The 23,444-nt window shown below is 38.9% G+C and overlaps 1 protein-coding gene across 1 annotated transcript; it reads right to left on the bottom strand.

Moving 5' to 3' along the window:
- Positions 1–432: 432 nt before the first annotated feature.
- On the bottom strand, positions 433–22,852 carry YWHAQ (tyrosine 3-monooxygenase/tryptophan 5-monooxygenase activation protein, theta). Its single transcript, XM_009999151.1, has 5 exons — positions 22,472–22,852; positions 6,130–6,253; positions 3,496–3,659; positions 3,028–3,123; positions 433–1,506 (listed from the first exon to the last, which is right to left on the bottom strand). The coding sequence occupies exons 1-5, from the start codon at positions 22,763–22,765 to the stop codon at positions 1,447–1,449; spliced, it is 738 nt and encodes a 245-aa protein (XP_009997453.1). The 5' UTR covers positions 22,766–22,852; the 3' UTR covers positions 433–1,446.
- Positions 22,853–23,444: the final 592 nt, after the last annotated feature.

Below are 23,444 nucleotides of genomic sequence, written 5' to 3'. Positions count from 1 at the left end.
CACAAATTCTTATGCATTTCTAGAAGTTTAGCTGGACTACTAATAATGATGACTAAAAGAAAAAACACATCAGGAGGACAGACTGGAGAACTGCAAGAGGTTACAAAAAATTGCATAATTTAGATTAGAAGATTTGCAAGACATGGAAGAATATCAGGAAATTTGGTACTTTTTCTTAGGTCATTATTGAGGTGAAGCCATTAGCTGAAGTAGATTTAGTTATTAAGAAGTCCATGTCAGGTTAACTAAGAAAAGTTATCCAGGATATTTTCATAAAATGAACATTGTTCAAATATGAAATGAGTTCATTTAACAGAATTTTTTTTTAAAAGTATAAAATAAATTTGAAAAAAGACACTTCTAGCACAAGATACTTACATTTATGTTTAGCCCTTAAGCAGTTACATGGAATTGTTACAAGTCAACAGTAAGTGGTTTATAAAATGTAATTTTATTTAATGTTACTTTGCTGTTACAGAGGGCATAACATTTTCACAAGGCTTTTTTGGGACTACAATCAATGATTAGCAACACACAATAGTGGTCCAAACTCTCTAAATAACAATCACTGGACAAACTTGACACCTTCTCACATGTGCACAAACCTGCATGGAAAAGTACTAAATTTTATACTTGGACATGTGAACTTCAATTGGTTTTCCCATTCCAGTGTATTAAGAAATGACATGCACTTTAGTCTGCCAAAAAGCACTGCCTGTACTCCAGCAGTAACATGCTGCTTCTAATACATAGTAAAGTGAATACCAGAACTACAAAGGCAGGAGTGTAAGTGAACTTTTATTGGGAAGGGATACCAACTTAAACAGCAGCAACTGAAGATTAAGAGAAGCCCCTGTTTTCAAACACACAAGCTTCTGTATTACATCATACAGAAAGCAACTCAATTTGTCATTTTCCAAACTAGAAATGCTGAACTTGATCTGGCCCAATACTTCCATATTTCTACTGAAAAGAATACACAGTAGCATGTGAAAGTCAATTATGGAAAGGAATCCCTGCAGAGTAAGAAGGGAATGTGGAGAATTAAAAGCTATGTGGAACACTCTTTAGTTGCAATTAACTACATTTTCATATCTTACTGTAATACAAAACACAGTCAACTGGCAGGAACTGGTTCAGATTTGTTTTTAAATACCAGGTACACTTTAGTCCGCTACATAAGTGTTTGGAAGTTACTTATGTTTATATGAAATGAAGCTATTAATACTTTTCTACAGCAGTAACCGCACACCAGGAAGGCCAGGACAAACACAAATCAAGGAATGGAGTTTTCCCAAAGCTGCAGTGTGAAAAGACTATAAATTGATTTCCATACACATGGATGGGTTTTCTTTGCTATAGGAAATCCAAGTGGAGCTATAAGGAATGGAGACGTGTAAAAAGGTTTCTTGAGAAGGAAAGGGAGAACGACGCCCCACGTGCAGTTTAGTTTTCTGCACCTTCTGCAGCATCACATTCTTCTCCTGCACTGTCTGATGTCCATAACTAGAAAAAAAGAAAAAACAGTGTCAGCTTTTAGAAGTGCAGCTTCACTTCCAAAAAGGGACAACTATTGCTTGTATACAAGTAATAATGGATTGGACTCAAAAAGTACCAGTGCACTGAAGCTGTACAATCCTGCTGCCAGACCCCACTCCAAGAGAAGTAACTGGAAACCATTTCCTGTGTGCAGGGCACACCTAGCTATGCACCTCAGCTATTACAGGATCAGAGTATCACCTTGGCTGGAGAAGACATTCAAGATCATGGAGTCCAACCACTAACCTAACACTGACAAGTCCTTAACTAAACCATACCCCTAAGTACTACGTCCGCACGATTCTCAAATGCCTTCAGGGATGGTGACGCCACCACTGCCCGGGGCAGCCTGTTCCAATGCCTGATAACCTGTTCAGTGAAGAAATTCTTCCTAACATCCCATATGAACCTCCCCTGGCATAACTTGAGGCCATTACCTCTCTGTCCTGTCACTTGTAACTTCATTGAACAGACTGATTCCCACCTCTCTACAACCTCCTTTAAGGCAGTTGTAGAGAGCGATAAGGTCTCTCCTCTGCCTCCTTTTCTCCAGGTTAAACAATCCCAGCTCCCTGAGCTGCTCCTCCTAAGACATATGCTCCAAACCCTTCATCAGCTTCGTTGCCCTTCTTTGGACACACTCTGTTAGGTCAATGTATTAGAGGCAGAACAGACAGTGCTCCAAATAGGTCCAAACTTTTGTGATTAATAGTGAACTATGTCATCGATCCTAGATCATTCAACAAATCTGAATCGTAGTTACTTAAAGCAACATAAATTTCAAAAGCATGGTCCAAATCCTCTATGTGACGACTACCACTTTGGTTATTGAAGCTAAGCATTTTACAGTGCTAATAAAAGACATTTCTGCTGAAGGAGTATTGCAAAACAATAAATGTTGCGATAATGTTAAATGCAGTGAATATCCAGAGAGGATAGTGCCCTGCTCACATTTTAACTGAACGTGGTGATTCCATTAGGCACTTTTCTTAAATGGTTAAGCATTATAATACATATTAAAACATCAACTGATTTTATTCTTAATACATTTCAATTCCAGATATTTTATTATAAATTAAAATCAAGAAAATTAATAAAGCAAGCTGCACTGGATGCACAATAAAACAGTAAGCTTTTTTTCTGAGCTAGTCTTAAGAATCCCTAACAGATAAGAGTTTTGACTCCTTGTCCTATCTTGTATGTTAAGTTAGCTGAATGCACCTTCTCCTCCTCCTCCACTGAAAAGGCTGGTAAACAATGAGGAATGTGAGCTATTCAAGATGTTATTCCAGATTATGCAGCATGAAGTTCCTGACATTAAATTACACTATATTCAAACTAAGTTATGAAAAGGTATAGTAGGGTAAACAGTCCAAATCACTGCTATGTTTTTCACTAGAGCAAAATATGGGGTTTTGTTTCATCCCAAATTCAGTCTAAGCAAATACATAGTTACAGAACCAGACAGCACATGAAAAGGGAACTTACTGTTAGGTTGTCTCTAAGCAACTGCATGATGAGAGTACTGTCTTTGTATGAGTCTTCATTCAGTGTATCAAGTTCTGCAATAGCCTCATCAAACGCCTAGAATAATTAAAAAATTTTTAGCCTTTCTATTAACTCATCATTAAACAACCAGAGGCTAAACCTATTAGTAAGGTAGCTTAAATAAAAGCTAGCAAAAACATGAGAAGTTAATGATCTGAATTGTCCTATTTGAAACAGAAGCATAAAGGCATAATAAGTGCTTGTTGTATTGCTGAAGATACAAATCACAGTGTAAATACAAGCTGCTTGTAGCCCTTTAATCCCACTAACAAGATAAGCTTGGAAAACAGATACATTAAATAGGATTTTTTCCTGCATAAACTCTAGGAAATAATAATTCCTATTATTTTAAGCATAAAACCCTCTTATACAAACCCTGAGGGGATACAAAAGAAATAAGTAACTTACTGTCTTTGCCAGTGTGCAGGCAAGCTCAGGATTGTTGAGAATCTCATAATAAAATACAGAGAAGTTAAGAGCTAGACCCAAGCGGATGGGATGTGTTGGCTGCATCTCCTTCTTGCTGATATCAAATGCCTCCTGATAAGCTCCCTGTGAGTTTTCTATTGTTTCTGTTAAAAGAAAGAGAAACATTAAGCTTTTTTGTGGGTTGGTATTTGTTTTTGTGTTGTTGTTGGTTTTTAAATTAAAAAAAATGTCACCATTAGTAGGAGACTGAACATTCCTCTATTTAAGCCCACTCTTAGCAAAACATGCACTTTAATCAAGGTCATGATTTTAAATTCATTTTAAGCACAGCTGCCACACTGACAAAACATGAGAGCAAATTAAGCTACTACAGAACAAAGGTACTGAAGAGACAGATAAACACACAGAAGTTGGTAAATAAAAAAATCCAAGCTGACCATATTACCTCAATGGCCTTTGATACTTTATGTACAAAAATAATAATAATAATAATGCATTACTTTCTCTACAGATCTCCTGCTTCATTCCTTGCACAGGATGGACGTGCTTCTGTCAGCTGGGTTTGCAGAGTAAAGAAAGCTACTGTTGGTATGGCCCTGCTTCTTAAGGAAGTTTGGAAGGCATGTACTGTATGTTCCTGAAAAACTGCGAGTCTGGCTCCAAAGACTGGATGTAGAAAGGTCAAGATAAAAAACCCAAGGTCATGCCCAAAATAACTGGAGAAGTACCACGGAAAACAGAGGTTACCATGCCAGAGTGGATACTTTGTAAGAGTGCTACAATGGAATACTTCAGATTCTCTTCCAAGAGACAACCAAAGGGCCAACAGACACCCTAAACATGCTGCAGAACCCAAGGAAACAGCAGGAAAAGAAAGGCCATTGTCAGAGCTCAGAATACAGCCCTCTGAGGGAAATAATATCATAACTGCTCTAAGAAGTGCCTGAAAAAAAAGCTTAAATAAAATCTGTTAAGTATTTAAGAGAGCCACTACATGGACTTGGTTTTTTTCAGTATTCATATTGCAACAGGTGTTAAGAGGTTATTAATTTTTTTGAGAACAGGTGAAAACCAGCAAAGAAATCCTAGCAAATGCAGGAAGTAAAATGTACATAATACATATCTGAAGCAAAGAAAATACACAAATGCTTAGAGGTGGGATATGAGAAAAACTTCAAGTAAAACTCTTCTAAGTCTGCAAGAAGTCAAGCAGAAGAATGTATGCATACATTTGACTTCCCAGCAAAACACCCATACGTGCTGAAAAGGTTATCAATCAGTCCCTCTGCAGTAAGCACCCATATCAACATGCATATCTCTTTAAATGCAGTCTTTTTAGCAAGATAAGCTGGCATTTCTCTGCTCAGGCAAGCCCACTGATTTCTAACTGTTGCTAAAGACAAAACCGAAATCAGGCTATCTTTGTGAAAACCAAAACCAATTTGTTTCTGCTACATTTGGACCTGCTGTCATTCAGATCAGGTGAAGAGTTAAGAATTTCTAAATGCAACTCCTTAATGCTAAGATTTTTACTCCATTTTGTATATTTTCATCTTTAAATATAAATGCTGACAGTACAAGGAGACTAACAAAGGCCTTATTTAAGTGACAATCGGCTCTGTCCTCCCACTTTGCAATTCAATTGGTTTTAACTAGTCAACACTGTCAGATGCCCAATCCAAAGGGACATTCAGACTCAGTGCTCTGCCTGTTCCAACAGCCTGACATCTCCTTGCAGTGTCACAGCATCACTCCAGGACTTATTTTAGTTTGTTACACAGAAATTAATCACTACCTTATGGTATACCAACAGTTTTTAACATCACAACAGTATTTGGCCACCTTGCAAAAAAGTTCTAATACTTAATTCAATACATCCTCTGAACAGAGCTAAAATCCTCCCCAGAAAAGCTTCCTGAGCCACGTAAAACTACCTATCCGCATGTTCTAACTTCTAGGAATGTTCTACATTCTCAGGATGTCCAGTATCAAGTGACAGTACGAGCTGTGAAGTTTTCCAGGCATCTTCTGCTGGATCAAAAAAAACAAACTAAAATTACAAGGACAGTATTATCCCTGTGAACATAAACTACTTTAGAGTGCAGCTCACACTTCTTTGGATAGTGTACTGACCTAGTGATTTTGTTTTTGTTGGTTTTTTATAAACTTAAGTGACTACAATGAAGTCTGCTTCCCACTGGAAGTGATTAAAACTTAGAGATCAACAGGACTCCATCATGGAGTAAAAAAATGTTGCAGAGATCTGTTTACTCTTCCTCATCAACTAATTTTAGTAAAGAGATACAAACAAACAACATTAAGTATGTTAGCACACCTTCACATAACTTTTCTTTCCAGAAGCTCCAAATAAGGGTAACAACAGGAACACCAGCTACAATTCTGTGGTGTAACATGCTTATGGTCTTTTTAGAATTTTACTCTCTGTCTGCATGAACATGTGAGATTCCCAACGGATACACAGTTGTTCCCACTCAGCTAACTCACATGAATTCAGAGTAAGATACTGGTGTACTTTGTTTACTGTTCCCTTCCCCATGGTCCAAAACTGAAATTCATTAGCTATTAAAGACCTGAAGAACACAAGGTACTTACGTTTTCTGTCATCACCACAGGCAACTTCAGCAAGGTATCGGAAGTAGTCTCCCTTCATCTTCAGGTAGAATACCTTGCTCTCTGGATTAGTTGCATTAGCTATTAAATATTTGTCCAACAGCTCCTGCAACAACAGCAACAAAAGACATTGGCATATTACATACATCATTGCAAGTAAGTTCAGTCTATTATTCTTCTCTCCAGAAAGCTTAGATAGACTCAAACGTTTGCTACAAGGAAAAAAGGAATTTTTAAGGCATTTTAGAGACATGCACACTTATTTAAACAAGCTGTCTAAAGGCACAAAGCTGGAGACTACACTAGATGATCAGCCTTCCATCCAATCAGACTGCAGAGAAAGCAACCAGAAAAGGTCTACTGGTGCATAGTTTCAGGGCCAAGTTTAGTTTCAGGATATGCATTTGTGTCAAAACTGTTGCAAATGAATAAGCTTTTATGGGAAAAATTAAACACTATGCAGAAAGTTTCAAAGCTGTTTATAAATAAGAACATAATACCATTTTGCAGGAAGAAAAAAAAAAGGTAAGATAAACTAGTTTTCTATTTTTGGTATAAATTGCATTCATTAGACTCTTGATAAGGAAATCTTCAGCTCACCTACCAGAGAGCACCAAGGATTTGAACCCATCCAGTTGGTAGCCAGCCTGATCAAACCATACCAGGTCTTTGCAAGGCTGTAAAGTAGCACAGGCTCCAGCACAGCAAGGAGGCATCCTTCATGTCTGCCCTGCTGCTCCTGGGAACTGGAAGGGCTATTCAGTGCTCTCCAGCACACCCTGAGCTGCTGCTCACATTGTTCTTGCTCACAGCTCTCCCACCTGATTACTAGAGGGACAGGTAAAGGTTTACAAGCCTCCAGCAAGAGATCAGTCTCACTCCAAGGCTGCAATGTCTCCCTAGCCCTTCCAAGACAGGCGTGAAGGAGGAAGAGGTACAGGATTTTCTCCCAGAAGAGGGTACTTCAGAGAACTATCAAGGAGAGTTGTACACTGGATGCAGAAATGCTTTTTTCACTGAATTGGAAGTACCCTACTACAAGTGTTGGTTTAAAATAATCGCCAAGACCTCAAATGGACTTGGAATGAGTAAACACTTTTAGCTGGATTGCTCTGCTACTGTTGATTATTAAAGGAAGTAATAGTGGTAAGAAGGCTGACCTTCTTGCCTCTGAGGCCCACAAATTTTACCTAACCCAGTACCACAACTGACCCATGCTCTCTGTAGTTGGCAAAAGACGAGAATAAGCTCCAACAGACTCAAGGAAACCCCACAATACTCAGAGCAACTTTACACTAAGAATTTAAGTGATAAAGATCTGCATTCAGTTACTTGGAAAATAAACAAGTCATAAAAATAGCAGAAAGTTTCCGCAAAGCTCGCAAACTGTGGCTAGCTAAGTCAAATTTTCATTACAGGAGCGTGCATCCAAGTAGATGAGGCAGCTACAAAGAAACTGTTTAAGGAACTGAAAACTTTAAGGGAAAAAAAACCCTTAACATTTTAATTAGCAACTGTAGCACTATACTCAACACAAGCTAATTTTAGACACAAACCTATTCCCTATGCATACCAGCTTACCATTATTACTTCCTTTAATAATCAACAGTAGCAGAGCAATCCAGCTAAAAGTGTTTACTCATTCCAAGTCCATTTGAGGTCTTGGCGATTATTTTAAACCAACACTTGTAGTAGGGTACTTCCAATTCAGTGAAAAAAGCATTTCTGCATCCAAACAGTGTGCTTACCATGGATGTAATACTGAATATAGCTCCACAGAGAAGCTCTCTTCAGAGATCCCCCTACCAAAGCATTAAGGAAACAGCAAAGAGTTACAAGTGCTCTTATTACCACCCTACATAAAACAGTAGGAGAGTAAGACGATATGGAGCATGACATACCCTTCCACTTACCAAATCAGAAACAAACATTTTTAAGACTTTCTGTAAGGCTAGAAAACCAGCACTGAAAGCTAGACGCTGGCTAGCATGGCACAGGGATAAGTGGGGGATTTCTGTAACAGTTTAACACAGAGAATTATGCAAGGGCTTGAGCAGTCATGTTGAACAGCACACCTCTCTGGCATTGTGGAAAAAGAATCAAAACCTTAGGTACTTTTCAAAACATAAGTTAAGACATAGTAGGTAGATGGGTAATACAACCCCGCATTAATACTGTTATTTTTCATGACTCATTCCCATATTATAATGAGTTATCCCCTCCCTGCAAGTTTCTGCAACGAGAAAAACTTCACATTTTTACTTGATGTTTTTCCTCACGCTTTTCTTCTACTTCAGACATCAATACCAGCCATAAAAGCACAATACAACAGAAACCACTTTTAAGGACTCAGATATGACAATGCAGTGACCTCCACTTTCACACAGAAGTTTTATTTTACAAGAAACTGCCCAGGATCAAAAAAGCTGACATGTAATACACCTATACTTCTAAAAGTTTCCTAAATCAGTCATGATCAAAGAGCAACTACCAGCCTCTAAAGATCATTCTCAGGTTGGGACTGCATTAAGCAGCAGAGATGATATTTATCCATTATGAGATATGATAACTACACCAGAGTTTAACAAGCATTGACCAGACAACTGAGAAAGGTATATTGTACAGGACTTTAAACCAAATACTTGACAAAACTCTATCTTTGATTTTTCTTCAAGATGTCACAACAGCACCAACAAGGGGACAAATAGGCATTTTTCTTATATGCCTTCTAAAACCTAAGAGTTTATTGTAAACTTAGCAGATAAAAGTATTATTTATCTTACTACAAAACTCTTTCTTTAAAGATAGCTTTAGCAATGGAGTAAGTACCATATGTCACTGACATAGCTTGGTTAGGACTTAAAAATACTAACTTCCTGGAAACTAGTGTACATTTAATAATGTTTAGAGGAGAGAGTTTTAGCACCTCTACTTTAAGATGAGCCTCAAACCTACACTCACAAGACCATTAATGCCCACTTTTTTTTTTTCTTTTCAGATGGGGTAGACCACACACTTATTACCACCTGTAGACCACACACTTCTTCCAGGTGCACAAAAGGATTCTGCCATGCCCCCAGCCCTTCCACAAGCATGTAGCACTGCAGTCTGTGTCAGTGCATCCTGAAAGTGCTGCCTTCACTATGCAGGTTTGAAAACCACTGGTTTTGCTCAGATTTCTGAGAAACTCTGGATAAAAACATTGATGCTGGGAGTGAACTGTAGTTTTTCAGACAGCAAGGAGTGGATTATGTACACTGCTCTATTTCCTAGGCACTCCCTTAGTTGGACAGCTAAGCTGCCCAGTCAGCAGCTCCCACTCCCAGTGTGTCTCTAGGGCCTCCTAATCCTTACCACGGCCCATGACAAGGGTAAAATCTGTGCCTCTATCAGCTAGGATGAAACATCCTCATTCTGGACTTTATCTATCCGGTTTTGGGTTTTTTTGATAGTCTTAAATGGAATAAGATCTCATATATGAATCATATAGGATAGAACAGAATACAAATAGACTTTGAGTAAAGACAGTTATTTATCTATCTAGACAGCTTTCAAATAAGTAATGTATTTGGTGCGATTAATTAGCCATTCATCTCAGGATGTCTTCACTTCCTGGAAGGCATCTTACCCTACCTCTAACAGTTGCCAGTGCAGTGAGAGCAAACAGCACAATAAGCTAAATGTCTTAATGTACCTTGTTTTTATTCAACCACTCAAGATTTCCTACATCTGTTCTCCACCTTTCCCCACCAGGGCTTTTCTACCTTTCCATCAGACAGCAATCACCCGTGAATCCTTAGTTTAAACGCAAAGCAGACAACCTGGAAATTTATTATGATAAATTTTACCTAAAGAGACTGGCACTGCCACAGGTATGACTCTGTGATGAAGTCAGACAATACAGTAGACTGCCATCCATGTCCACGCACAGCAAAACATGCCCATAGCTTCCTTTTTTGTCAGAAAAAGTTCTGTATTGAAACATAGCTGCAACCATCGAATACATGCTCTACAATGTCAAACATGTCTGAGAGGTTGCCATGAAAAAGCCACATGATGTTTGAGCTAATGGTGGGTAACTCTCGGAACCACCAGCAGTAGGAGTCAAAAACTCTGTTCTAAAGCTAGACCCTTCAGGCCCCTGTGCATTAGAACAGGCCTGCACTCTGATGGTTTGTGGTTGGTATCTGCTATGTTCCCATCACTGGTTTATTCTCAAGTCACATACTGATCCTCCTGTAGTGTGACATGATTTCCCACTCCACTTCTCATTTTTGTTGCTTATCCATCTCAATTTATTTTCACCTTCACAGCGTGCTAACAGCTTCATATCCTCACATACAACATTCTTCTCCCCTGCTACAAAAGGCAGGCTTATTTATTTATAGAAGAGACAGGAGCAGCAAAGGGCTACCAGTCCCTGGAACAGATCTGCAGCTGCCTGAAGGAGCCATGGGGAGCAGGTTAGGAGCCTGGCAGCAATCCACTTCTTCCCCCTGTAGAGCTGAATTTTTTATTTTATTTTCTCTCCATTGGCAGACTTACTCCTTTACACACCAACAGAAAGTTACATTACAATTGCCTTTTTGGATCCTTCTCCAGTTCTACTTTCGTTCTTTCCCAACTAAGTAACTGTCCTTTGTTTCTCTTTTCCCCTCTGCTTAAAGTAGGAACAAGGGTTGAACATGTGGTTGAAATATCAGATAACTGTAATTAACCTGAGCCAGAAAAACTAAGTTTAAATCATCTGTTCTCATCACTTCACCATTTCAGTTTTATGAAAAGCAAGCCCTGAAGGAATATGCCAGCTGTATCCTGAAGTGCCTGATATGGAAAAAGAAACTCTCTGAAGACACAGGTCCTTCATAATTATTTGTTGTGTATGCATGCACACATCACCTTCAATGAATATACCCAATGAATGCTTTCTACTGTTTTCAGGACAATCCCTTCTTTTAAATGCTGCCACCAAAACAGAAAGTCCCATCAACCACCCATTCCCCCAGCTTAAGCCTATTATAAAGGCAAGCCTGATTGAGACTTCCAAGTTCAACCACATCGTACATCAAGTACTTTCTGTACAATTAAACTGCATGGTAGATTCAAGTTGCAGAAAAATACCACCACTATCTTATCTGTGTTGTTCTCTCTTCCCACATATTCAGCTATGAAGTACCTTGACAGCAAAGATGAATAAAAAAAAATAATTCTGGAATACTGAATTGACCTTTGAGTTGCCTTCAGCACTTGAGCCATTTAGAATTAGACTTCAGTATGAAAAGTAAAGACACGTCTCCAAGTCTCTGCATACATTCCAATCCATTAGCTAATAGACATATTCTTCACACTTACTTGTTCAACACCAGAGGATGGACCAGGTCAGCTCCAGAGATTATCTACTGATCACAGGTAGTTTAAGGTCGCTTTTCAAAGCAAGCTAAAGATATCATTTGCCTAGGTATGACAGAGGATTCTCAATGTGGTAAACTAAAGTAACTCAAAGTATTGACAATGCCACCATCACTCAGATGTCAACACATGACATGTTTGGGTCACATCACCAATACCAAGTTATTTAATGTCATGCTATCAAAAGACTGGTCTACATTGCCATTTGCATTTCTCACTGACAGCACAGTATATAATTACTTTTGCTCCACCAGAAGGGGAAGAAGTCAATGTAAAAGCAACCATCATAAGCAGCAATGCTCTCCAGAAGTTTGCCTCCATAAATGTAAACTGGTTTAGCTGCTGCATGATCCCTAGCAAATAAGTGTGTCAATGTTTGAAACTACTGCAATAGGGTTTTGTAAATGAAGTCTATGAAGAATTTGATTTTCAGGCTGTTTCAACAATATCCTTGAACCTAAGGCTGACTTACCTACTTCAAATTGTTTAAAACATCTCACGCTAACAGCACCTTCATCTTTTGGGCATATGATTTTAAATGCTACTATATAAATGCAAATGTCTTGACAGTTTGCAGGAAGTAATTTGTATTTGCAGGATTTAGTAATTTTAGACAAACCCCTCTGCTAGGCTTTAACTCATAGGACACAAAACACATCTACAGAAAAGAAAATCCAATCGTATCACTCTTTTTTGATACAAGAGCAAACAAATAAATACGAATGCATATAATATAAAGAAACAATACATTCCCCCTCACCTCATGATGTAAAAAGTTCAAATATACAACAAAAAGACCAGCTTGAACTTCAAATCAACAGCTAAGAAGCTCTCCGCTGTCCAAGTGCTCATCAGACCTGCCAGTGGAAGAGATGCTATCATTTCACTGGATACTAATTTTCACAGGTCTTAACAGAGACTTGATTAAGTTTTATTGCTTTTTCATAGAATGGTTTGTGTTGGAAGGGATCTTTAAGGGTCCAACCCCAATGCAATGAGCAGGGGCATCTTTCACTAGATCAGGTCACTCAGAACCCCATTCAACTGGACCTTGAGTGGTTTCAGGGATGGAGCATCTACCACCTCTCTGGACGATGTTTCAGTGTTTCACCATCCTCTTTAAAATTTATTCTGTGTATCTTGTCTAAATCTACCCTCACTTAATTAAAAACCACTACTTCTTGTCCTATTGGTACAGGCTCTGCTAAGCAGTTTGTTCCCAACTTTCTTATGGGCCACCTTTAGGTACTGAAAGGCCACAATAAGGTCACCCTGGAGCCTTTTCTTCTCCAGGCTGAACAACCCCAACTCTCTTGACCTCTCCTTATAGAAGAGGTGTTCCATCTTTCTTGCCATTTTTGTGGCCCTCTCTAGACCTTCTCCAACATGTCCATGTCCGTCCTGTATTAAGGACTCCAGAGCCGGACTCTCTACTGCTGATGACATCTCACAAGACCAGAGTAGAGGGCAAGAATCATCTCCCTCGACCTGCTGGCCACAATCGTTGTGATGCAGCCCAGGATGCAGTTGCTTTCTGGGCTGGGAGTGCACACTGCTGGCTCATGTCCATCTTTTAACTCACTAGCACCCCCGAGTCCTTCTCTGGATGCTCTTGATCCTCTCATTCCCCAAGCCTGTATCGATATCTGGAGTTGCCCGGACCCAGGTGCAGACCTCGCACTCAGCCTTGCTGAACCTCATAAGGTTCGTAAAGGCCCACATCTCAATCTTGTTCAGGTCCCTCTGGATGACTTCCTAGGTGTTTCTTCTCTTCCTGAGCAGATGCTGAATGTTCCCTATTTTAAGTGCTTTTTGTTGTTTCCTTGGTAGTTTTTAAGATTCATTGATGCTAGCCACCAGAACAGATGTTACATGGGTAACAGCATATACTAATTGGCCAAACCCCACAGAACCAGATGGTCATCTGCAAGTGAAGAAACTATTCTGAAATAAACCTTTTTTGAGAAAAAATTCCTTAAAAATAATGTACATGCACAGAGTGCATGTCGACACCACTTCTTTTTTTAGCAAGTTAACTCACCACATGGATTCAACATCACAGTCCCATCTAGAAGACAAGTAGCTTGCATCCAACAGGCACACTATGTGAAATGTGTGACACTACACAAATTCAGCCAGGGCTGCAATGTGCAAAATACTTGGAAAAATTATTCAGTCTCAAGTATTTCTGAAGGTCCATTCAGCTCTAATATAAGAAAAACCATCTAACAGCAGCATACAGGGAAATTGTTTCCACCCTAACTGCAGTCAAAAACTAAAGCTAAGAAGTTGATGAGACAGCTCTGACCAATATATTCCCTTAATATGTAACTGTTAAAGATGAATTTAAACACATTCAATGTTCCAAAGTGTTTGACAGCATAGGTGATCAGTGTAGGCTCAGACCTTTCAAGAAGGCTTCTACTCAATGACTGCCTGTTTTAATCGTCTAGTAAATTGGTATTAGGACCTCTTGATGATTTCAAGTATAATCAGTCATTCCAAAGTCCACAGTATGACTCACTGAAACCTAGGTGTGTTTTAACATTCAGCAGTTGTTTTCTTGACAGGAAAAGGAGAGTCCCCTGCTGCAACAATAAGATCACTGTAATTTCAAAAGTATAATTCACCAGAAGTTCCTCATCCTTCTGGACTCAAGCTCTATGCATCAGCTCCTTTTGGGAGAACATTAGTTTTCATCCAGACCTCTTAATACTATTAATGTTTCAGTTTACATTTTGACGGAAATACAAGTATGCCTTTCCAGTATTGGCATGGCCTTAAGATGACCTGACAAAGCACTGTCAAAAGCAGAGACAAGTGTACCCGGCACGGAAATGGAGACGGTGACCTAATTTTGTCTTTTCCATTTGGTTCTGAGCCTTTGTCTACATAGCTTTAAAAACTGGCAGTCAATATTTAGGATTGGCTCTCAACGAAGTGTCTGGAATACCACTTAAGAGATGCACTGGAAGCCTCAACTGCAGCACGTCTGCACACACTATTCTCACCTGAGGCTGAGATTAATTTAATCTAAAATTTACATTCACTGCTTAAATTTCTCCTAAAACAGTAAGTTAGGAAGTTCTGTGGTCCCTAAAGAATGATGCAAGCCAGGAACTAGAAGTGTGTGGAAATGCAGGTTCTCCTTTCTCTAGATTTTAATCAGATAAAAAGAACAATCCAGTGAAAGTCAACGATTCAAGTTTTATGGAAGAGTCTGAAGTTTTCCAGTTTCTCTCTGCCCAATGTAAAAATGAGTCTTCAAAAAATGCCATTTCCCTTTTCAGTAATTATAAGTTTTTCCTGAAGTAATGGCCATACAACACAGTATCAGAGAGATTTTATCTCAAATTGATTATAACATTCTTCCATTATTGCATTTTCCATATTTCTAATTCCTCAAAATACTTCAAGTGTTATTTTTCTATTAGTAAACATGGATTATGGACATCAGATTCTTGCCTCAGAACCCTGACTACCTCAAAGTTGCTTCCAACATCCTCCATTTGTGATCTTCCAGAATATTACAGAATCAAAGAGGTCTACATTTGTATTTTAAATTATTTCTATGCTCTGAAGACAGAAACCCTCAAGATATGATTAAATGATTGACTGATACATCTAGACTAACAATACTCAAAATTAACAACAGGATGTGGGAGTTACATGGGTTTAAGGTTTGTTGTCCTTGTGTAAATAACTGATTTTTAAAGCCTTCACTCCACGGTAAGAAAAAAACAACCCTGGAGAGCCTGAAAACTTTACTTGCTTCAGTTCTGCTCTCTGGGAGCCGTAAATGTAGATCAGAGGCTTGTGATTACCAAAATCCAGAAAGATAATGAAGAAGATGCACTTTCTTCCCATTACTTAGTGCACCTGGAAAAGTCATTTGCACTGTTCAACTTCATTTTGAAGGAAACCCAGCAATGCATCGTTTCATTCAGTGCATTAGGAGTATGCAGGTAATTTGTTATTCTCCAAATGAGACAACCTACAACAATAAAATCTAATCCTTAAGTCACAAAAACTAGAAGCCAACATTTCAGATAACCTTGTTAAAATGATTTCTCACAGCATGTGAACCTTGACTCTCTTGCTAAGATCCTGTTATCTACTTCCATTTAAAACAATGTCTGCTTACAAGAATTTTGCAAAATGCATTCAACTGCAGAACAGAACTTCCTGAAGAAGTTTTATCGAGGAAATATGAGGCATTCAGTGTGGTAAGAGTGGAGTGTATTTAGGAAATGTATTACCAGAGTAAATGGAAAGTTTTCTGTTTCCAGAGCCTAACTTTACTGCAATACACAACTACTTCAGTGGATGGATTATATAAATTCAGATAGAAAAAAGATTGCTAGAGCAAGGAATATATTTCTATCAACGTTAGGAATCAAACTAAATCAAACTATTCCTAAATCAAACCCTTGGTTCCTTCAACAAAATAAGAGAAAGGCACAAGCAGAATCACAGGTAATTAAACTCAAGGACTTTCTAGCTTTTACATATAATGTGTTTTGGTGGGTTCACAGAACCACAGGATGTGAAACTCGGCACTTGAACAACTTTCACTGACTCCTATGTCTAACTGCCCAGTTCACATTAACTGTTATCCAGGGGTGAATCTGCACATTACAAGCTTACAAATCAGCTGTATGCTCAGCTGGAGCATTCTTACGTTGGTTCCAGCATCCTGGTGAGCAGAAAAGATGAAGAGGAACCTGTAAAGGTCAGGCCAATTAACTTGGTAGAGCTATACAGAGAAAGTGCCGCAAATGCAGTGTTCAAGAATAGTCTTACTTACCTTACCTAGTCAGTCTGTGATAAAATTAGCTTCAAGTTTATGGTCAAGTACAGAAGCACTCAAAACACAAACAGCAAGTAACATCTAGGAGCATTAGGCCCATCATTCTCAAAGACCAAGAACATAAACTTTAAAAGAGGCAAGATCTACACAATTAAGAAAACACTGATTCATCAAACACACACCTTCACCTACAAAGTATATCCGTGCACTCTTACCAGCCCCTCCTGCCCATCTTACACCTTCCTCTGAAAATCAGGAATCCCTCATTACTGAAAACAGAATACCAAGCTTCTGTGGACAATCTACTGTTTTAATAATGTGCTAAACCACTCTAATTTGTGCCATTATAAAGAAACAACCACTAATAATCTTCAAGGTCGAGCATGTTCTTTCCTCATCAGGGTTTCTCTCTCCAATATCACAGAATCATAGAACAGTTTGGGTTGGAAGGTATCTTATCAGCCTCCTACATTTTACTTCAAAAAGGCTGCTAATCATATTACTGACTAATGCAGTATAAATGCCTGTGAGACAATTGTCTGGCAGGTTAGCTTAACTGTGACTTACAAAATCTGTCAAAAGCTTCACTGCATTAGCAGAAAAAATAGATTTTGTGTCTTTTGCTGTCCAGTTCTACCTAGTGAGCATATTCTACTTTCTCAAGGTCACCAAACCAGTAAATATCCTCCAGGAAGTTTAATAATTCTGGATGTACAAGTGGTCTGAGGTATAGCATAGACAAAGCTTTAATAGCCTTAATTACAACCAGGCTAGTTAAACTATAGCTTAACTTCATTAAAAAAAAATTGATTTAACAGTGGAGATAGATGAGGCTTTGGTTGCCTCATTCTCAACAGCTGGTCACTTGCATTGGTATTATGATTTCTTATTTTCACTTACTCCACATCCTGCTTCTAACAGGATGTGCCATTCAGGACAGACCTTTCAGAGTTAGGACAGTTGACTTTGTAGAACTGCAATTCTCTATTGGTCATTTCTTAAACTTTTAAGAACAGAAAAACCTGTGGATCCACCACTTGTCTACTTTCAACAGATCTAAGTTAACCATACAGTCAGCTTTACCTCGGAGATATCCATGCAAATCAAATCACTGATCTAAACTCATCCCAGTAGCTTCTGAAAAAGGAAATGATACCGAACACACAAAGAACATAATGGCACAGGTTTTCAGAACCTCAGAAATAATTTACCTTGCTGCTGTTTATCCTGCATCCTTCATTAGCTGGCATGTTTTAGAAATCCAGTATCCAGTTGCAGGGGGAGGGGGCAGCAAGTGATGACTGCATGGGATGGAGGCCTCAGCTACCATCAGAATTCCTTGATCTATTTTTAGTTTGGCTTTAACTGTCTTCAGCCACTTCAAGAACCTCAGTACATTCTAAGCTTTGTTTCTGCAAGTGTCAGTCCTTTCTTACAAATGGATTCAGTTTTCCTTGCACAAAAGTGCAGAACTACAGCAACAAATTCTAATGAAGGGCAAAAACTGATATAAGAGAAAACTGTGAATAAATAAAGTTCAAATTGTGAATTCTAAGTTTCAAGTATATTAAACTAGAAAATATTCATACATTAAGTTCCACAATTCTTATCACAAATGTGTTGATACTTGCTAGAAGTTGTGCTAAGAACACAAAGGAGAATCAACTCTCCTCACATATTAACTTTCATAAAAAATATGACTGTTATTCCAAATGAAAACATTCATTTAGCATTTACTCCACAATTCTGGATTTCTCAAGAATTAACGTTCCCAATCTCAGGTCTGGCATTGAGTCATGAAGTAACTAGTCTTTTTAGACAGTTACTTAAAAAGGATGAGTCAATAGCATTTGCTTTAATTTTAAAAAGTAAAAAATAAAAGTTACACTTGAAACCTTGTCCCACCACTATTGGGACAACTGAGTCAAGTCCAAAAGTAGTACTAACTTAAGCAGTCAGTATGCCCAACCTTCAGAGTAAGGCTGCATCCTACATAGTTCTCCAAGTCAAAAGACTAACATTTTACTCAGAAGTTAGTTTCACCTCCACAACACTGTATTTCTATATAAGCTGCAGTGATTCACTGAAAATAGGAAAGCAGAGAAAAAAATTAACATGAAACTCTAGTTCATATAGCACCATCAAGCTGATACTTACTGAACTTGCCAAACTTCTGCATATATAATAAAACCCAATATTTCACTTTTTTGGTATGCCAAGGTGGTCAAAGCTTATTCATAGTCTGACATCAGGTATTTTAGCTGACACAAGGAATCTATTTGCTGATGCAAGATAGTAACAAATTCATTTTCTATGCAGCTATGAACTTGTACTGTTGAAAAATGTTTTGCAATTTTTGTTTTATTTAAGTTATTAACTTTAGAATTAGATTGACAAAATGGATAAAAATCACAATTTGACAGTTTTTTACCTTTGGTTTTTATTAGCATTTTCTGTTTCTTAATTGTGCAAAGTGGAAGCAGTGACATCGCAGCCTTGGGGGAGGGGAGAAAGGGAAACTGGCACAAACAACACACTAATACATGCTTTCAACAATTATCACTGCAACCTCACAGAAGATCAAACATTTACAGGTACCCTCTCAACCTTAAGACAGTAAAAATGGAAATAAGATACACCTCATGGCTCAAGACTATTTCATTGCAGGCACTGCTGCAGGGTACAGAAAAGAATCAAGAGCACAAGTAATGTTACTGGGTGGTCCATTTTTCAAAGTTCACTTTGCTGTTGCTCTTTTGTAGAAAAACTGGCTGACACAGACCTGACACAGTGCAACGTACAACTGTTTGCAGAGGACACTGCAAAAAGAGATGTTTGGAAACAACTGAAAAACCATGCATCTAATTTTTCTACTAAAAACAAAATGTATTAAAAGCATCTTTTACGTTTCAGCTAGAGACACAAATAGTAAGTAACCATCAAGATACAGTTGTTTCCAAGCTTTAATGATCTTAGCCACTACATCTTCATCAAGTTTTAAAATGTGGACAAGTACTCATCAAATCTCATCTCTATTGCTCTACAAAGAACTCCAACAGCAGGACTTAGAACTCGAACATATGCTGAGCACCAACAAATACACATGAAAAAAACCTCAAACCCTCCCATTGCAGGTGGAGAGTAAACTCCTTCCAGGCAAGGGCTAATGTCCTTCCTTCCTTCCTTTATAATAGCTGTCTCTTAAGAATGAAGTTGCTTCAATGATCTAGGCAAACTCAGCAGTTTGATCTGCTCCTCCCCCCAAGAAGTTCCAATTCAAAATTACCCTTTTTGGAAACCCGAAGTCATTAAATAGCAGGGTATATACACACATTATTTCACTAATTATGTGAAAGTTACTGCTGAACCCAGCCCTTCTATATAATCTAGTATCTCCGCCTTGAAATCAGGAAATATAGAAACATGAACTTTGTGCTCAGAGTACATGATACAATAAAATTCAACAATACCTGGGAAAAAAATTAATACAGATGCCAACCTGTTTTGTTTTTTTCAGGGACTAGAGTTTCAAGAACAGTTTTGAACCACACTCAACATTAATTGTCTACATTACCAAAGACTCAGTCAATCAAAACAAGGACTTCAACAAAACCTGCTAGTGTACCTTTCAAAGAAAACATTCATGCAAGCTGTTTGATGAAGCCATACATTTTCTTCTTTAAAAAGCTACTCTCACCTGAAAGACTAGTGCATAGAATTAACAGTTAAAAAGGGTTCAGATTACACCTACTCCTAACTTGCAAGACAACAAATAAAGAAATATCTTCATTGCTTGGATAAGATGCAATATCTTACGTGACCACTGACAGTGTGAATTAAATAATTACTAAAAGTTCTATTTTTATTTATAAACATGCATTTCTATGAACACCATTTTGGATGTTTGTATTCTAGTGGTTACCTATCAAACCACGGCATAAAATAATATTGTACCTATTTACTTTGAGGCATTCTTTACAGGAAAAAAAAAGTAACTTGAGACTGAAAGTTGTTATTGTTTAAATAAAAAAATAGGAATATTTTGTAATGCTAGTGCAAGTATTTCTAAATGAAGGTTTCTACCACACTAGATAGACTTAGCTTCGAAAAGTTGTGCCATGCCAGTAATTAAAAAAAAAAAAAAGCCTTTTGAAAAACTGTTACTAGTATGACTAACAGCAGTCACACTCCACCCAATACATCCACCCTTCCTCAATCCAAATACTCTAGATGACAAGCAACCTTTCCATACCACTTGCCAGCAGTTGTTTCAGTTTAGCTGCCTTCCTGGAATTAAAGAAGCATCTCTGAGATTCAACTTCAGAGATCTAAAAAAACAGTTACTATAGCATTAGTAAAGAAGAAATTACAACTTGAAGAAGTTAAAACCAGTTTGTGTCTCAGCTGTAGGAAACCTATCCTTTGTAGTGCCCGTACATGTTGAGTTCCAACCTCTCAGATGCTGACTCATTGATCACAGGAATGGTACAAGCCACATCTCTGCCAGCAGGGCAGAACAGGAAGAACACAGACAGCTGTAGGTTTCAGTCTATGCTACTTCCTGCTGCCATCCAGGTGAGAAGAGTTACCTATAAGGCCACCTGCTCTTAGGAACTAGATGTGGTAGAAGGACAGAGAGAGATTAAGAAGTCAGAAGAGTGAGCTTTATGTTCAGGTCCCAAGAAGTTAGTTCTGAAGCAGGGCACTGGGGAGAGGTGATCAAAAGGAGTGACAACAGCACAAACACTGGCACTCCATAACACAAGTTCCAGTGAAAACTCTTGTCACAGGAAACAAATCTGCCCTACCCAAGTCATGTAATTTTCACAAAGGTGAAAGTTTTACAGCTTAACTACACCCATAACTGTAGAAAGACAAGTACTCTTCAATGGGTCAAGGAATGAACTGATTCTTCAAGCTAATAAGTTTCGAAGTTATTTTCAAGCAAATATAACACATTTTGACTGATTTAGAAGTACTACTCCCTTGTACGTGAGCTAGAACACTTAAGAAGCAAATTCAGTTACCTCCACACCAGCTTTAAATTCAGGTCTCCTAATCCAATCTACATACATTGACCTCAAAATCGTTTATTTCCTTATAGACTTGCTTCTTCCTGTTCTCATGTTAGCAATACTAGACACCACACATACAAAAAAGTAACTTAGAGGAGCAAAAAAGCCACTGAAGATTATCTGCCACACAATTACATCACACACACACAGCTTTCTGCAGCCACAACTCCCTGATCACACTGAATAGTGTCCTGCAGCCCACACTCTGCTGACACACGTCTCTTCAGCTTCCACTACAAAACAGTAGTTTTACTATCAATAGCATCTGGAATTCTGCTGCTTGAACCAAAATGTATTCCTGGGCTATGATACATGCTTCAGGCATCATGCCAATCTTCACACCTTAGTTTTACAGTATTTCATAACTACTGCAAATTCATGTTAAAAGATTCCCCTGAGAAGTCAGCTTAAATATGACAAGGCAAATTTCTACGTCTTCATTTCCCATCTTCTATACAGATGTCTTCATAAAATCATATTTTACATAAAAACCTCCCCAAAACATCTCTTAAAGATCCCCTGAGAGCATCCTTCTTGATGAAAATGAAACAAAATGCACATCCAGTTACTTTAAATGCTTTTAACAGGTTATTAACTCTATAAAGAAGTAAAGGGGTTTTCTAAATTTCTATTCAGCTTATCTTTATCAATAGATAAGCTTAGAAACCACAGCACAAACAGGAAGGAGGCTACATTCTCTGCACCTCTGTAGTTACCTAGCGCAATACTACACATGTACCACTCCACCCAAAAACGTACTCCACATACACACTCAAAATTTAGTATCTCAAATACCCCTACATACACAAGCCCCACAGTATAGTGCAGATGATCTTCCTCCTTGCAGTAATTCAAGAAACGGCTGCAGAAGTTACTACACTGACTTCCCCTACCCCAGTGTAATATTCTGCATGGTATTTAGCAGTCAGGATCCCAGTCTCATTCCCCGTTATAGCAGCATGCACAAATTCTTTACTTCATTCTCAAAAAAACCCACAAAACAAAGCAAAAAAGAAAAGCCCACACTCACCAGCACGGTGGTGCAGATGGACCTGAGCTCAGACTCCACCTTCTCTCGATAGTCCTTGATAAGCTGCATCTTCTTGTCACTGGTGTCTGTCTTCTGCTCAATGCTGGAGATGACCCTCCAGGCAGAGCGCCGCCCCCCCACCACGTTCTTGTAGGCCACTGAGAGCAGGTTGCGCTCCTCGTTGGACAGCTCAGCACCTTGCTCTGTCACTGCCTTCATGCAGGTGGCCATGTCATCATAGCGCTCAGCTTGCTCAGCCAGCTTGGCTTTCTGGATCAACTCGGTCTTATCCATGGTGGCTGGCAGTGGGGCAAGAGCCGTATAGTAGCAAAAGCTGAAGAAGTGTCACACTATCAACACCAGAATACACCTCAAAACCTGCCAGAAAGAAGACAGTAACCATGACACTAGGATAAAACTCTACCAACCATGATCTTGCACCCAAAAAAAAAGGATCACAGAGAACCTTGCCTTGCCTTCCCTATCTCCAGGGGCGTCTCGTGGAGAGATGGACTGTAGGATCCTGTTCTTCCACACAAGACTAAGGGGAGAGGCACTTGTCTCAAGGGTCCACCCCTGGGGAAACCATGACCTAGAAACACAACTGGGGAAGGCACACTCAGCGCTAGCCAAGGGACAGCAGCCTTAAGACCAAGAGCTGGAAACAGCCATTTCTTTCATCAGAGCAGACTTACTGTCCTTATCCTGCTTTTCTTCCTTGCTTTATGTGAAAGCATTAATATGCTGTTTAGCAGGGACCTGGAGGACACCTCGTTACCACCGAGCCCTGGGGGCCCCTGACCCAAAAGCCTTTCCCCGTGTGCCAAAAGCCCTGCAGGCGACAACCAAAGCCAGGCGGATGCCACAGCCGGGACAAGCCAGGGAAAAATAACTATTATTAGGAGCGAACCGAGCTCGTCCCTGGGGAGGCAAGGAAGGGGTTACAACGCCACGGGCCGGCAGAGCGGGCCCG

This window comes from Chaetura pelagica, unplaced genomic scaffold (assembly GCF_000747805.2).
Source record: "Chaetura pelagica isolate M959 unplaced genomic scaffold, ChaPel_1.0 scaffold90, whole genome shotgun sequence".
Classification (NCBI taxonomy): Eukaryota; Metazoa; Chordata; class Aves; order Apodiformes; family Apodidae; genus Chaetura; species Chaetura pelagica.
Note: the sequence above shows the minus strand (reverse complement) of the source record. Positions and strands in the feature narration are given on the sequence as shown.